Source organism: Aythya ferina (assembly GCF_964211825.1).
Source record: "Aythya ferina genome assembly, chromosome: 16".
In the NCBI taxonomy this organism is placed as follows: Eukaryota; Metazoa; Chordata; class Aves; order Anseriformes; family Anatidae; genus Aythya; species Aythya ferina.
In genome coordinates, this window is record NC_140315.1 from 2,283,637 (window position 1) to 2,300,117 (window position 16,481).

The following is a 16,481-nucleotide window of genomic DNA, read 5'->3' on the forward strand; positions in this document are numbered from 1 at the left end:
CGAAATCTCTGCACTTGGCTGAGGGTACGAGCACTCTCCCCTGGTTTCTAGCTTCTCCCATGAAGAGCTGTGAGGTGGGAGACCTCGAGCCTGTTTTTTCCCACCCACTCACCAAGACAAGGCCTTGGTCACCTTCATCTGCCCCTCTCTGCTCTGAGACCAGTGTCCCCCAGCTGCCCACTGCACCATGCTTGGTGCAGACTCTGCCTCAAAGGTGAAATCTGGCTCTGTTTTCTCAGAGCTGCATAAGATGACCCCCTCAGGGCTGGGTTGTGTTATAGCCAGGAAGGGAATGATCCCATCAGGAGTTTTATCTAGGGCATACGGAAAAGAGCTTCTGAATGCTTTATGGGTGAGTTCTGTGAAGGGCTTCGGTCCTGCTTTTAAATCACAGCAGGTCTATGGGCAACTTGTGTCCAGCCTGAAGGTGACAGAAGTCAGTGCTTTTCTACACGATACTGTCAGTCCCTCTGTCTGTGAAGTGCACCTTGCCCACCGTGCTTCACATGGGTCATATGAGCTCAGTACGGAGAGCTCTTCTCTTAAGGACATGGAGGAGAGCAGAAGTCCTTCCTGACATTCTGCAAGGCTAGAAATAGGGTTGCAAGAGGCTCTTTCTGCTATTAGGATACCCAGTAGCATGGCTATGTTCAGTTTTCCTCTCTGTTAACAGTCTGTCCTGCCTCCCTGCTATACTCAGCAACTGTTGAAGAACATCTCATGTTCATTAGTGCACACGTTTTGGTGGTAGCGTTGTGCTAGGCGTGACAGAGCACCCTGATTTTTCTTGGCCTTCCCAATTATTCAGTAGTGATTAGGCTTTGAGCCTCTTAAAATGCATGTTCATTGCTTTACTAGTTTACTTGCTTGTGCATACAGGAGAGGAGTTCGTACAGTGGCTGTACCACGCCTTGACTTGTGATTCCAAACCAAGGTAGCCCGAGGTATCCAATTTAATACCTCTTTGCTTACATGGTAGCAACATTGTCTTAGGATTCCTTGTGCTGTATGTCATGTCAGTAATTGCATCCCTTGTGGGGAGTTCCTGTACATGTCGATAATTTGCTTCTCCCGTTACAAGAGAGAAATAAGGCATGCATATTCCTCACACTTGTAATTATAGCACTTGGTGCTCCTTGTACTCCTGTGCTTATATTGCTAAGCAAAGGATCAAACATGACTTTTCAAATTTAATAGTATTCTGTCGCATCCCTGCCCAAATGAAGTATCTTCTGGGATCAAAGCTGAACTCCAAAATAATGGTTGGCTTACATTTTCCGTCTTTGGTGTGATGTGCTCACCCACTTCATCTCTTTGAGCCAGACCTTCTGGTGCTGTAAACTGCTGTCGCTTTAATATAAGCCAAGGGAGCCACGCTGGTCTATACCCACTGATATCTGTCCCTTTATGTCAACAGCCAACATATGTATTAAGTCCCTGTCACATGTGAAGAAAACAGATGGCTCTTGTGTTGAAATAGCCTTACGTCTCATTTCTTTCCTTGGTTTTTGTTTGTTCATTTTCCCCTGTCTGTCTGTGTTCAGCTCCTTCCTTTTCCTTCTCCTGGTGCATGGACCCATGGCCCACAAGGCAGAACTGCGTAAGAAGCATTTTGAGTTTTCCACTCAAGATACCTCAACTTGGTTTCAGTCAGATTGATTAACCCTTCTTTTCCCCTGCCACCCTTACTTTTGGTGCATTATGCAAGAGTAAATTTTGCCTGGTGTAGAACTGGGTTGTAAACTGGGCTGTCATTAACAAGCTATTCCAAAACTGGGTTGCTCCTTGGATTTTGGAGGGATCAAGCCTCAATGCTTACTCTCTAGAAAATTATTCATTTGGTACCTCAAAAAAATTTGACTTCCAGCTTCGAGACTGGCTCTGCCCTCCTTCTTCCTCTGCACAGGGAGCTGTGTATCAGCTCAGGTGTTTCTAGACTGGGAAGAAGGAACTGCAAATGTAAAATGTGTAAATAACTTGGTGCCACACATCGTGCCCAGTAGTTTTAGCTGCTGATGTTGCAAGAATATCCTCTGCTGTTAGCAGCTTGGAGCCCTGCTAATAGAAAATGTCTAATGATACAGGTGTGAATTGCAATAGCATTGAGATGAAAATGGTTTGGTACTGTTTGGTGGGTTATGACTAAATTCAGCCACAACGTAATTCCACTAAAACAGTTAGCACCACGCCTGTTTGTTTGGGTCTTAGGGCAAGTGGCTCATTTTCACGGACACAGGAATTACACGCTTACATTTGCATCGAGGAGAGGAAACTGCTGCAAACACTGAACAGAATCCCATTGACATATGCTAGACAGAAAACTTGATCTTCCCCCAAGATAATAAAGCCTCAGTGCAAATAAAAACTTAATTGATTTGGAAGAAGGCCAGTTATAGAAATTCTTTGCAGTGGGTAAATTTACTGTGCATAATGTGCCAGATTTTATCTGTATAAACAGAAATGGATAATTCCAAGCTCCGCTAATACCGCTCTGAATTTTGCATCTGAATTAACACTTCAGTGCCACCGCGTGTCTGTGAGTAATTTGGAGTGCTAGTGGGGAGAGAGGCTGTTGCTTTGTCCCCCGGAGGCGCGACAAGTGGAGTCCCCCTCGCCTGCTGCCTCCGACTGACTCCAGTCCTTTTCCGGGGGTGGGGGGATTTTCTGATCCCGGTAGAGTTGACCAGATCGTTGGGAGAGGATCCTCCATGACCGACAAGGATCGGACCAAAGGGCCAGCTGAAGGAGAGATGCCCGAAGACCCCAGCATGATGGGCAGGCTCGGAAAAGTTGAAAAACAGGTATATTGGGGCAAGAGGGGCTCTTATCAGGGGGCATGGTATACATTGTGGGATTATTGGTTTTGGTTTTTTTTTTTTTTTTTTTTTTCTGGATGCTTTTCTGTTTTTGTTTGTTTGTTGTTGTTGTTGTTGTTGTTGTGGAATATTAACATCCAGAAAAGGAAAAAAAAAACAACACAAGAACAACAACCAAAAAAACACACACACACACATGCACAAAAAGAGCTAAGGATATTTTAAAGAGGAGTCAAGATGGATTTTATGAAAGGTCACCAAACGTCTTAGAAACCGCAGTACTACATTCAAAGCAGATCTAGACACTTCGGAGTCTGTTCCTTACTGACTTTCTTTTTTGATGAGTCTACCAAAAGTCTACATTATTTTTGAAAATGGCACAGCGCCACTGTGTTAGACATGTTCCAAATGAGTCCGTGAGCCTGGCTGCTGCAGCTGCCAGCCTTGCTAAAGACGAAAATCCTCCCAGAAAGAAAAAAAAAAAAGGCTCAGCAATCCCCATGACCAGCTGAGCCCAGGCAAGTGCCAGATGCAGTAAGGAGCTGAAAGCCACCAGCAGGATGTGAGTGTCCTCCAGCTCTCCTGGAATTTGGCGCATGCCAAAAAGATTACAGGAGCTTAAGGAAAACCTTGTGACAAGGTGGAGAATGAACGGTTGTTTCAGAACAGGACAATTAAATACATCTATTTATGAAAAGTGCCGGTTTGGTGTAGGTCAGTGTAGGCAGAGGTCATCTGTGAAGTCCAGGCCCACATTTGGACTGGAAGTTGTTCATGCTCAGGTTGTTAAATTGCTTCAGCCTCCATGCAGAACGTAGCACTGGATCTGTGGTGTTTTGCAGGTTCAGTCGATGGAGAAGAAGCTGGACTTCCTGGTGAACATTTACATGCAGAGGATGGGCATCCCACCAACGGAGACGGAGGCCTATTTTGGCTCCAAAGAACCCGACCCGGCGCCTCCCTACCACAGCCCCGAAGACAGCAGGGAGCACATCGACAAGAACGGCTGCATCATCAAGATCATCAGGTCCACCAGCTCCATGGGGCAGAAGAACTTCTCGGCCCCGCCGGCCCCGACCAACACATGCCCGCCCTCAACCTCGTGCCAGCAGCAGGCCTACCAGCGGCAGAGCCATGGCTCCTCGCCCGTCGGAGACCCCGGCTCGCTCGTCCGCATCCCGCCGCCGCCCTCCCACGAGCGCTCCTTGTCGGCCTACAGCGGCGGGCACAGGGCGAGCGCGGAGTACCTGCGGAACGAAGACATTACAACCAAACACCACGAGAGTGCCCTGAGAGACAGCGACACCTCCATCTCCATCCCCTCGGTGGACCACGAGGAACTGGAGCGCTCTTTCAGCGGCTTTAGCATTTCCCAGTCCAAAGAGAATTTGGACATCCTAAACAACGGGTGCTATGCAGCCGTGGCCAAAATCAGACCCTACATCGCAGAAGGGGAATCGGACACCGATTCTGACCTCTGCACACCCTGCGGGCCTCCCCCCAGGTCAGCCACGGGTGAGGGACCCTTCAGTGACATGGGCTGGTCAGCCCCCCGGCAGTGAGACCCCCTCGCAGCCGCCGAGCCACGTCCGAGCACCGGCAGCTGCCCACTCCGGCTGTCCACACGTCGAACTTCTCAAGGAGATAGACAGCTAAGGGTTTCCTCCATCTAGGACATCCTTAGCTGGCGGAGACTTTCTTGCAGCTTACTCTGGGGGGGGTTACGAGCAGGTCCAAGCCTGCAGTTGTGGAAGAGGTGACGGTGGCGAGCGAACTGGAGCCGGGAAGTCCGTATTTCTTTCATACGCTCCTTCTGAGATCATTAGGTGAAATAATTTCATGGTGCAGGATAGGCAATTTGCATTTCTTGGGAATTTTCAGAGATGCAGGGCAGGAATGAATCACCCGGTCAGGGCTTTTGGAGGTCACAGTGACTGGTGGCTGACCAGTGTTATGTGGGAATTGCCATCCCATTGCACTGGTGATGACACCTTTAGGTATTTTGGAGTCGTGGAATGAACACTTGTCTGTTTCTGGCTTAGGCTTCAGGTCGCATGAAATTTACTGGGGTGTTTTTACTCTGTGGTTCCTCACTGACCATCAGGCAGGTGGTATAATTCCAATATAATACATGGAAATGTTGTGTAGGCCCCTGGAGGAGAGGGATGGGGGCTGGAGTATTTGCATGATCAGAAGGCATGGCCTCAGAGCAGGACAGGTTCTGAACCAGAATGGTTTGGAAACTGTCCTTGTCAAACAGCTTAGGAAATGGAAAAACTCAGAAATAAGAGCTTGCATGCTCATATTTCATACATATTTCTGAGAAAACCCAGAGAGGAGCAGAGAAATGAGACAGAGGACAATGTGGCTGGGATTTTATATTTTAAACCATGTATTATATTTAATTATCTCTCCTCCTGTTGACATGACCTGGAGGTGCTTTGGAAGCAAAGGCAAATCAAAGACAACTCCTCTGGAGGGCTGCCGTGGTGTGAAACCATTCTCACATCCAGCAGGGCTGTGCTGGAGTCACAGCAGCACCAGCCCGAAGGGAGAGGGTGGATATGCAAGATGCTGTGGTCCCCGTGTTGCTGCGAGTTGCGTGCTGAACTCCATCCTTTTGAAGCCCTGTTGGCCAGAGTTAGGCCCTTTTCTTAAAGTTTGCATTGTGCCTGAACACTTTTGCACACACTAAGCCCCATGAAAATTTTCCCCTTCCTCTTCTGCCCTGCCAAGAATCGCACACCCGTGTCCTCTGGACATTGTTGGGTTGTTTGGATCCCTCAAGCGGAGTTAAGAGGTATTTCTTCATTTCTTCATGATCTTTCGGAAGCCTCTTCTCTGTGCGTGCCCACAAGTTGTGCCAATCCAAGTCTGTCCCATTTTGCTGGTTTGGTTTGTCTTGGAAAGACCATTGTGTTGCTATCAGGAACCTCAGCCGTGCATTCAGCTGGGGAAAGGCAAGGGGAAAAGTGATGTTCAGAGTTGCTTTTGGGACCAAAACAAAGCCACCAAGTGATCCTTTACATGGATAGAGATTTTTTTTTTTTAATTTTATATTTTTATTTTTTGCAAGGGGATGGATCAGACAAAGTGTGTTGTGGGATCCATCTCCAAGGCTGGGACACCATGGCCAGTGTTGTGCCTCTGAACCCTCCTGTGCACCTACAGCCCAAATCCCATGTGTGTTTTCTGCAGGAGTCAGGGCTGTATCTGTGATTTCAAACCTCATTTTCCCGTGTGTACCAAGAGCTTGTTAAGGATATTTGGGTGACAGCTTCATTTCTGCGTGGCCTTTGAGAGGCTGAACGTGTTTGGGCAGAAGGGAGAACCACAGCCTTCTCTCCTCCTGTTTGCTTGGCAGCAACCAGGGGAGACCCAGGACTATTTTGGCCCTAGGGAAGGTATGGGAGCAGTATGAGAGCTTACAGACAGGAATTAAATCCATCCTTTTGCTAGTGCTCAGGACCAACACACAGGTCTTCACATGGGATTGAGGAGTGGGGAAAGGCTCTGCACAATTTTTTCTGCCATTTTTTGTCATTCAGAAGGGAAAAACATTTTCCTTAGAGGGAACTTTGATTGCCACCTTGCTATTTCCCTCCCTTCCAACTTGATCCTTTTCTTTCTGCAGTTTTTCCCTTTCTGATTTAGTTCCCAGAGTCCCTTTGGCTCCGGATTTCTTTGTGCAAAGTGAACCCAGAGATGTCCTTGACTTCAGTACCGAAACCTTTCGTCTTTGAGAGCAAAATGGCTGTAAATTGTGCAGATTTGCCCTTGGCATGTTGCAAAATTAGATACCTTCTGGCAGAACAAGAAATGTCAGCAGGTCCCACATCAGACTCGGAGGCATGTCTTTTCTAGTGACCACAAGAATGGGAATGGCACTGGGTGAGAAAAAAATCAACATTGGTCCAGCCTGCCTGCTCGCTGTGAATTTTCTCTAAATCAGAGATTACAAACATCTGTTATTTCTTTTCTTTATTTTATTTATTTATTTTTTTAATATTTTTGCAACTACTTTTTAAGGCCTGCTGGAAATTTGGCACAGAAGTGTACAATATAAAGGCAGAAGCTGCAGATGAGGATGAGGATGATGTTGTGCCATCCTATTACCACGAAGCTAAATGCCTTGTCTTTAATATAAGAGGCAAAGTCAACAGGACATGAAGGCACAATATCTGTGGGATATAATTTTCATCATGTCCAAAATTTGAAGCTTTATTGGCTCCATTTTGAATGCGCATTGCCCAGTTCTTACTGCAAAACCCTTTTCTCTTGCCCAGCTGATGTTACACCCTTGAACGCATATAATACCAGTGTGTCCTGAGAAGCGGTTCCACTGTGTCCTCCAAATTTTCCACATGCTGAAATCTGTCAGTCTTTTGCCTCCTTTAGGGACTGCATAGGAAGAATTGTGTTTTCCCTCTTCAAGTAAGTTACTACTCTGAAGTTCATAAAGATCTCCTAACTTATAGCTTTAAAAGGTGTTAGATTTGTCCCACATGATAACAGAAAATGGGTTTTATATCTGTGCAGCACAGATTTCATCCTGCTGCTACAAATTTCACTGAGAATTGTTTGGAAGAGATAAGCAATATTGCACCCTTATCCGTGGCATAATTTCAAAGAAATTCTGACCCCCTGCTCCTCCATCCACAGCCGTGCCATAAATCACCACTTCTTATTCATCCAGGCAGAAAGGCTTGACCTGGATTTTTGGGTTAAATTATACCAGAATTAATTCAGGCCTGTGTGAATAGGAGCAGAGCCTGCTCTAACTAAAGGTTTTGCTCCTTATCAACAGAAGTCATTTTATTCCTGTTCTAAATCATAGTCCAATACTCCCTGCAAAGTCTTCACTTTCAGTCCAATTTCCCCATGCCCATATCACACACTCCTGGTGATAATCTCCCCCACAAAAGTCTTAAACACTAGCTTAGAAAAGAAAAACAGTTTGTTTATGTTTCTCTAATAAGGCAGTTCCAGTGATAAAGGCCTTTAAAGCAATGTGCAGGCCAACTTTGTCCTTCTGCTAAGCCTCTCTTGGGCTGGTCTTTGCTCCCCTATTCCTGCCGTGTCTGGTTGCCTATTTTCTGGCAGACACTGAAGGACCAAAACAAGTTTTAGACCATGCCAAGTGTGGACACAGGAGAGCTGAAGAACACGTGAAGGCCAAATTTCCAGCAGGCCATCTTGAAGTGCTCCAGGGATGCCGGTGCCCACGTGTGCACAGAGCCTACTTTTGAGATGCAGGAGGTGAAGCTGTGGCCTTGAACCAGAGCCCAGGATCTGGTCTCCAAAAAACTTCTGGACTTTTTTTTTTTTTTTTTTTTTCCAAAGTCTAGGTATGGGTAAAATACTACAGACTACCCTACCTGTGGGATGGGGCAACCCCTGAGACCGGGACCTGAAATCCCAGTCAGTTTTTGGGTGCTTCAAGTCCCAGCATGAGCTCAAGTTGTCTAAGGAGGTCGTGTCTCTGAAGAGGAGATGTGGCCGGAGATGTTGCAAGCTCTGTGCAGGTGGCCTTTCATAACGTGACCCTGAGACATGAGAACAAAGCACTAGCCATAAGTCAAATTTCCCAACATTTGGGAAGAGACTTTAATGTTACTCAAGTGCAGATTTTGTATGTGAATTTCCTTGTTGACTCATTTTCTTATTAATAATTTTTAAAACAGATATATCAAGGAACTCATTGGAAAAAAACCTCTTGTTCAGCTCAGAAAGCCATTACTTTTCTTTACACAGACTATGCGATAGATCAGGTTTTCTAAAAATGTATTTTGTTTCAAACGCTGCTTAATAAATCCAATTAAATCCTGCAGGGCCATTGCTATTTACAGATAAATAGGTCTATTTTTACACTTTTAATTGATTTTTAAGATTTTAAATTATGTGAATTTTTAGAACAAGTTTGTATAATCTACCTGAGAAGCCAGAGTATCACTGCAGATACAAGTGCTCCCCTTCCTAACGGTTACCCAAGAGAAAGGAAAAATGTATTTGCTCATATTTTTCTCAGGAGGGAGCTACTGCAAACCTCATTTCCCTTATATCCTCAGACCATTATGATCACAGCAACATTATTGCTAAAAACAAAATAAAGCAGTAAAAGAGAAACTGAAGTTTCTGTCCTGAAGAGGCCAGAGGAGGAAATCCAGGGTTTGGTTGAACCAGCAGGTACCAGGGGTGCAGCCACCCCGTCGGGGCCAGCCAGGCTCCAGCTGGGTGTTCAGATGGTGGTGTGAAGTAGGATTTTCTTGTTTCTCACCCAGAAAGGCTTCCTCTTGCCTGAACAGCAACTGCTAAGGCCTTGTGAAAAATTCATCTTACAGGAGAGCAGGAGATGATATTGGCTTGCTTCAGGACTCCCTTAATAAGAAATTCCTTAGGAATATAAATGAGTTATCCTGTATAAAGTCCAGTATTGTTGAGAATTTTATTGAGATCTCATTACAAAGCCCAGGAGCAGGCTGAGTCTTTCTCCATCCATGCTCGTGTGAGCCTTCAGGTAGAGCGAGCCACTCGCCTCCGTCCTTTCCCCCTTGTGCCAGCAGTGCTCCGAGCCTCAACTGCGTGCCCTCATCCTCCTGCACCCGCTCCCCCTTTTGGGTCAGCGTTTTCTGTTTTGGTCAGCTTCCTTTCCATGAACGAGGAACAAGGAAATCAGATACAAAAGCTCCTTCACCTGCACGTAACATTGAGGCTGCGACGTGGAGGGATGTGGCATGGGGGTGTAAAAGCAAACTCTTGCTTTTAGCACACAAACTTTTCTGCGTCACAGCGCAAAAGCTGCTTAGGGCAGGCTGTGGGTTGGTTGTTTTTTTTTTTTAAAACAATAACAATAGGGTTTTTTAAATAATAATGATAATTATAATGCATAGGAATCTTCTTTAGTATATCCTTAGTGTTTGATGCCCCAGTGACACAATACTGCTTGCCTTATATTAGTGTCTAGAGGGAGAGGGATTACACACGTTTTGATACAGTATTAATCACGCTTGTAATTTAGGTAGCAGCAAGGAGCGGCTGCTGCAGGAGGAGCAGCCGAGTCCTTTTTAATGTATGAATGTGCTTTCCAGACTATCTCACTGACTGTACTCTCAATTTTGCCTGCTACTGCATGCAGCCTGAGACGAGTAGACAGCAATACGCTCCAGCTGTATCTGCACTCCCAGATTGCTGTAGTACCTGAAGAAGTCACATTGCCAAAAGTATCACTCTGGGGAGAGGCCGTCCTCCCAGAGACCCATCCCATAGGGTGCTGCGGTGCTTCTGTAGGTAACACTGATATACCAAGTGTCTTTCATGCTGCGACCGATCATTGTCCCATCCCTCTGATACAGCATGCACAAACTCCACTTCTTCTACTTGTTAATAAGGGGTAAAAAACACAGGTTTGGAGCCTGTGGTTCATTGAAATGTGTACATGGGGAGAAAATAAGAAAATAACGTGAGTTGCCTTGGCTGTGCATATCAAGCTCCTTTCCTCCCAGATGCTTCAGAAGAAGAGCATCTCAGATACCCTTTCTCAAGAGGCTGGAGGAGCAGGCAGAGCCAGGCAGGCAATGCCAAGGGCAGAGGCCTGGCCTTCATTTATGAGATGCCATTTGATCCCACGTTTGTGGGACTTGCCATATTTCTAATTCCCATAGGGCTCTCTCGCCTGCACCCAGCTCTGGTGTATGTGTGCGTTTGTGCCCACAGCCCAGTCCAAGGGGCAGGGGGATGTGACTCCCAGCCTTTAGAAACCCTCTTTGGAGATTTTATCGATGCTTGTCTACAGCACTCGGGGATCTCGGTGACCCTGCAGCTGTGCATACTTCATGGAAGCATCTCTTCCTCTCCTTCTGGAGAGGCACTGAGCTGCCTCCCTGTTGCCATAAAAGTTTTACCACTCTTCTCCCCGCTGTGTTTGCAGACTCACAAGGCCTTCAGGGTTTGCCCACATTGCTGTTGTGGCAGTCTTTTGTGTCTCTTGTGCTGCAATCTAGTTTTGACACTGGTCCTGTGTCCTCACCTTCCTTGTCCAGACCATGTACAAGCGAACATGTAATGCCAGAACTCTGCTCTGAGGCTTTCTTTTAGCCTGGCATATCTAGCTGCCCCTGAGAGTCTTTATGTCTTGTTAGCATGATGGTTTTGCTTGTTCTTGGCAATTTATTTGCTTCCCTGTTGAGCCACCATGGCCTCAACACATCCCTGGTTTGTTCTGCTGGAGCCTCCAGCGCAGGGATGGATGGGGTCTGTTTGTCCCCTCTGTACAGTACCTTGTAAGGGTTTGTCCCTTCGGCTAGAGACAATTGCAATGAAGTAGGGATGGGGGTTGAGTTCTGGTTTTCATGCCGAGTTGAGCATCTCAGAGAAGAGCTCACAGACTAACAGTGTCGATGCTTTTGGTCCCTGAAGCAAGAGCTACCTTCCAGATCCTGGTCTCCTTTAGCAGTGCACGCGTGTGGCTTTGCCTGCCACGCTCCAGCTTGGTGAGAAGGAGACACAGAGAGCAGCTAGTCCAAGCTGTGCTATTTCCAAAGCTGCCAGTGAACCTGAGAGCATCTTCCCTTCTCCTGATTTCTGTAAATACAGCCTCAGATTAATTGTTCAAGCAGCATCTCTTTGCCTAGTCCTGAGAAACTTGAGCTAACTGCAACTACAAAGCTTTCAGAAACTCAGTGCCAAGCTCAGGCTAGATTTCACCTGCAGCTACGCCTATAATGTTAGGGCAGGGCTAATGGTTTCAGGTACAAACCATGCCAAACTCTCTGTTTGGGATGGTTCTGGCCCAAAACTAGGGCTGAATGTCATGCTGCCAGTGAAGCCTCCCCTGGAATTTCAGCTCCATTTGACACTGCTGACCGTGGACGTGGGGGTAAGCTCCCTCCTTCCCTCTGCACACAAGAAAAGGCTGGCACAAACTTTGCAAGCCCAGATGAGAAAATCCCTCCACATTTTAGCATGCCATTGGCACTTCCCATTAGTAGAAACAGCATTTCACTGTAACCCACAATGACCATGACCCAGTATTTCACATGTGCAGTGATGCTCACAAAGAGCATTTTTTACAACTGGGAATGCAGAGGGCTCATTCCTCTAACATCTCTGTAGACATTGAGTTCAGTCCTTGCTGATAGCCTGAAAAAGTCATCAAAGCTGGTGACAGGTCTCTAAAAGTCCTGCCTGGCTACCCACACTGGTCCAGCACCTTCCTGGAGCTGAAGTTGCTCCTGTCAGCAGGCAGGACGTGGACCATTCTGCACTGGTTACTGTTCCCCACTACCTGACCCCATACCCTAAAATCTGAATTAGGAATTTTCTTCATTTCTTTTTTGTTTTCCTCCAAAGAATCACATACTTGTGTAGAGAACCTTTCAGGAACAACAGAGGCAAAACAAGATACAGCTGGTAATTAATTAACTCAAGAGCAGATTTTAAACATAGTTGCAGTTGCTGCAAGCTATATCAAATGCTTTAGGAGATTCAATAAATTATTCTCATAAATGTTTTATTCTTTTATCAGAATAAGAATTCTTTTATTCCTATAGGTGGGTGCCACTGTTCTTATACAGCAATGCCCCGTACACTAAAACTATACTCCTGTTTCTCCAGTATAGCCATTGTATTTATGAAATTTATCTTGCTTGGTGTCACTTTGGCACAGTATCCACATATACTGCACACAGATTGCACATTACATGCCAAATGCTGATAGGTATCCTTACACGAATAAGCCTATGTGTGTTGAAGAGACACCAAACCAAGTGTTACCTGCCTGTTTAGTGGTGTGACTCAACATATCTGGGACAAGAAGAAAATGAAGATCCTGTTTGGTTAAGAAATGCACTGCATTTGAATGCTTCTTTAACCAGATTTGACCAGGAAGCTAAAATCAACAAGATCGTTTCTGCAATGTTACCTAAAAAATACCGGAGCAAAACAAAACCACACAGCCCTAAGATACTTAACTGCTGCATTTCTATATATTGTTCATTGCTGTTCATCTGAACTGTAAATTCTGTACAGGTTGAATGAAGTTCACAGTTTGCCATAACCTGCAAGATAAAAGGACAACACGACTTTGGCTGCAAAAGCGTGCATGCTGTTTGCACACGTGCACGTGCATATTGCTGTATGTGTAGGTGTGTACAGACACGTGCTCATACAAGCCTTAAGGCAGACAATTTTGCATCTAAGATGCACAGGGGAAAAGTTCTTTCTTTGGTGGTGGGAGAGTGGGTAAAACCAAATAAAAATCTTTTGATACATTTGTTATGAGAAAAAAAAAGATTGTGATTGCCCCTATACTGAGGTTTCATCAACCTCATCAAAATATTCTCCCTCTAGGATTTAATTTTGCCCTTATTTTCATAGATAAAAGATTGGGTAGAACTTATCTTTGGTGTTTAACCTAAATCTGACATAAGCAGGAAGAGCTAAATTTTCGGGTTAAATTCTGCTGAATGCCACTCAAAAAAATGGTAATCTGATTCTTGCTTTAGCCTGAAATTCATCTCTAGTTCCAAAGTTATCAATTACAAGAGCCATTTAAGTCCTGAACGTGTTTGTTTTTTACTAAGCAAATAGTATGCTCCCTGCAGGAGTGTGTTTCTCTAATACTATCCCAGTTTATAGCAGGATCTGGCTCATTTGGCTTTAACTGGGCTAGAAGTGGTTCGTGCCCTTGTCCTGATGATGAGCTAAGAGGTGAATTTTGGGCTGGGATGGGCTGTTCTCGCCTGGGGTGAGTGCAGGTGCTGCACGCCCTCGCCTCCCGCTCGTAAAAATCTCAGGCTCAGTTGAGCACTGAAGTTTGGTTGTCCTTTAGAAAGCAAAGGCAGCTGCTGCTTTGCTTCCTTTAATTTGCTCTGTTGCCTTGGCTTTTTTGCACTTTTGTTTCATCTCCAAAGAATCTCTCATAATGCCTTTGGTACTTATGTACGATTTTCAGACATTTTGTATGTATTGAATGGTACACACTTTCTCTTGTAATATAGCAATCGGATTTTTTTTCTTTTTTTCTTTTTTTTTGGTGAATGTGTAATTTCCTCTGTACATTTCAAACACGACTTTGTGCAATGTACATTTTATAGGGACAGATGCCAAGGGAATGACCTGTAGTTTTCTAAGGGAACAGCTAGGAGCCGAACGACACAGACAGAGATGGTTTTACGTTAGCACTGTGGAAGAGCAACATAGCCCAGACTTTTGCACAGAAGCACTGAGCACGACACAGAGTGTACCTTCACATGAGTGACTGTGGCAGCTGCAAAACTGTATATGTGTGATAGAAACAACAGCGACGGTGGCAATCAGAAAGGAAATGGAGGAAAATTAAATAATCACACTCATTAATTTAAGCCTCAAAGCATCAGAATGGAAAATTTGCATTCAGTAAAAATACTGAATTAATGATTAATGATTTAACCTTCATGACATGAAATACACATTTATTTTTCTTTGCACTTCTTCAGTTTACTTCATTTGTTTGTTTGTTTCTGGTGGTTTTTCAGTGCCTTGGTGACACATTTAATATGGGAAATATTCAGGAGGTGCGAGATGGTGGCTGAGGGTCCTGGCATTAAACCTTCACACTTCGCTCTCTTATTTCTAACGGTAGACAACACTCTTCTTTCTTTCTGATGTCTATAATCAAGCTCAGAAGTTTCAAGTACCTTCAGTGACAAGGACAATGGCCATTTGGAGTCCTCTAAAATTATCAATTTTCTTAAAGTCTGACATCAGCCATGTTCTGACAGATAAGGGATGGTTCCTGTGTCTGTTCACCCCCCATGCCAGCCTCTTATCACCATGCTCAGACTGAGACTGGTGTCATCAAAGTAGGCTCAGAGCCAACGAATGACACCTTTATCTGTCTCATGAGTTATCTTGCTTAGCCAGCATCAGTTCTAAATTAAGAAAGCGCATGCTGGATTTTGGAGGGTTCTCCCTATGGACACAGTGGATGGATTAATGGTATTTTCCACAGCAAGGTTGGCTGATGAAACAGCAGTTTCATTTTGCAAGAGAAAAAAAAAATCCATCTCTCCACGCTGATATTTTTCCAGAAAGATGAAGCAGGAGAATCAAGAGGAATGAGTGCTTGGATTTTAAAAAGCCTGCCAGTCACTTGGACGAGGCAGGGAAACGAGGTTGGCAGAACAAACAGCTGGCTTCGGGCTCGGCAGCCCCTGCTTGCAGCAGACGACTTGGCTCCAAGCCTTTAGCAGCGCCCATCCTCCCCGAAGCTATTAAAGAAACCCAGGTGTGAGCATTTCTCAGATGATATGGCAAATTAAGGTGTACTTAAATAACATCGCTATATTTTATCTCATCATGTTTCTCACCAGCGAGGATATAACAGGAAAATGTTCAGCTTGCTAGATCACGTTCCCCTGTCATCTGAACAGGCTGAACACCAGCCTCTTTCCTGATGCAGTCAAAAAAAAACCCCTTGTAATATATACTAAGCATGCTTCCTGCAGGTTTGCACAAACAGTATGTGTCCAGGGGATGTATTCCATCCCTGTAAATAATCAGAGAGCACCTACAGCTGCTCGTCACATGCACAGTTCAAAAGCCTGTGGGTTGGTGTGGGCTGGGCTCAGATGCTGCCCCCATCACAGCAAGGAGGGGGCAGCTGTGCTGGCAGCCACCTTTGGGGAAGGTGGAAAGCTCTCCCTGGGAGAGGGGGGCTGGTGGCACACGTGGTGTCAGCCTGTCCTTGCATGGGGATCTCAGCTGCCACCAGGGTGGCTCTGCTTTGCACCCGAAGCTGGTTTGCACCCCCAGCAGCAGCAGAGCTGGAGTCCTTGGAGAAGTTCCTGCATTCAGCAGGCCAACAAGGCAGAGCACGCAGGAGGAAGTGTTGCTGGTCCTTGGCTGTTGGCATCCAGCACCCTGCTCACCTGGTCCAGAGGAAAAAACAACAGGATCATTTCCCATGATGGGGTAAGTGGCACTTATTGTGGAGCAGAAATAGCAGTTGGGGTCTTAGCAGAAGTTCTCAGGAACATAAACTATTCCAATTCCTTAGGATTACAATTGTCCTGGCAATCATATGAACATGTCTGCCTGGTTTCCTCACAGCTCCAGTGACACAAAGACACTGCAGTAACTCAGGGGTGCTCCTGTGTGAGTTTACAGCCTGCTGACTTCAAAGCAGCTGTTTTGAGAAGACAAGTAAAAGTTGTTTTCCCAAATGAGCATCATTATTTAAACACCCTGCAGTTACAGGGCGTGAAATTCTACAGGATGAACTCATTGCCATGAACCCTGCCAAGGTTAAAGCCTTGTTCCTAACAAGATCCCAGTGCTGCTATCTCTGTGCCTCATTCACTGACTAATTAAACCACACACTATCCTTGACAGTTAAAGAAAGATTTATTCCTTGCTTTCTGAGCAAGCACAACTGCTCACTAGAGGAAAAATCAGACTGAGCTATGTCAGTCTTAATTTTGGGCACACAGCTTAAAGCACTTTAAGGTGAAAATGACATCTTTGCCTTTTGATCCCACTAATGTATCAGAGTCCAGCACTTTGGTTTCCAACCCTGAGTAGAAACCACTATGCTATGTGATAGACTCAATTTTCCTTTCTGAAACTGTACAATAACTCCATGGCAGAACCATGAATGAAATCTCACCAATCCATTTAGCGTTACTC

General features: G+C 45.4%; 1 protein-coding gene across 9 annotated transcripts in view; it reads left to right on the forward strand.

Moving 5' to 3' along the window:
- KCNQ2 (potassium voltage-gated channel subfamily Q member 2) overlaps nt 1-14,281 on the forward strand; it is a 70,543-nt gene extending 56,262 nt beyond the window's left edge. For all 9 annotated transcript variants that reach the window (XM_084537551.1, XM_084537550.1, XM_084537553.1 and 6 more), the window contains 2 exons: nt 2,678-2,801; nt 3,659-14,281. In XM_084537551.1, coding sequence (XP_084393677.1) covers nt 2,678-2,801; nt 3,659-4,378 — 844 coding nt within the window. In that variant the 3' untranslated portion in view covers nt 4,379-14,281. The remainder of the gene's footprint in view (nt 1-2,677; nt 2,802-3,658) is intronic.
- The last annotated feature ends 2,200 nt before the right edge of the window (nt 14,282-16,481 follow it).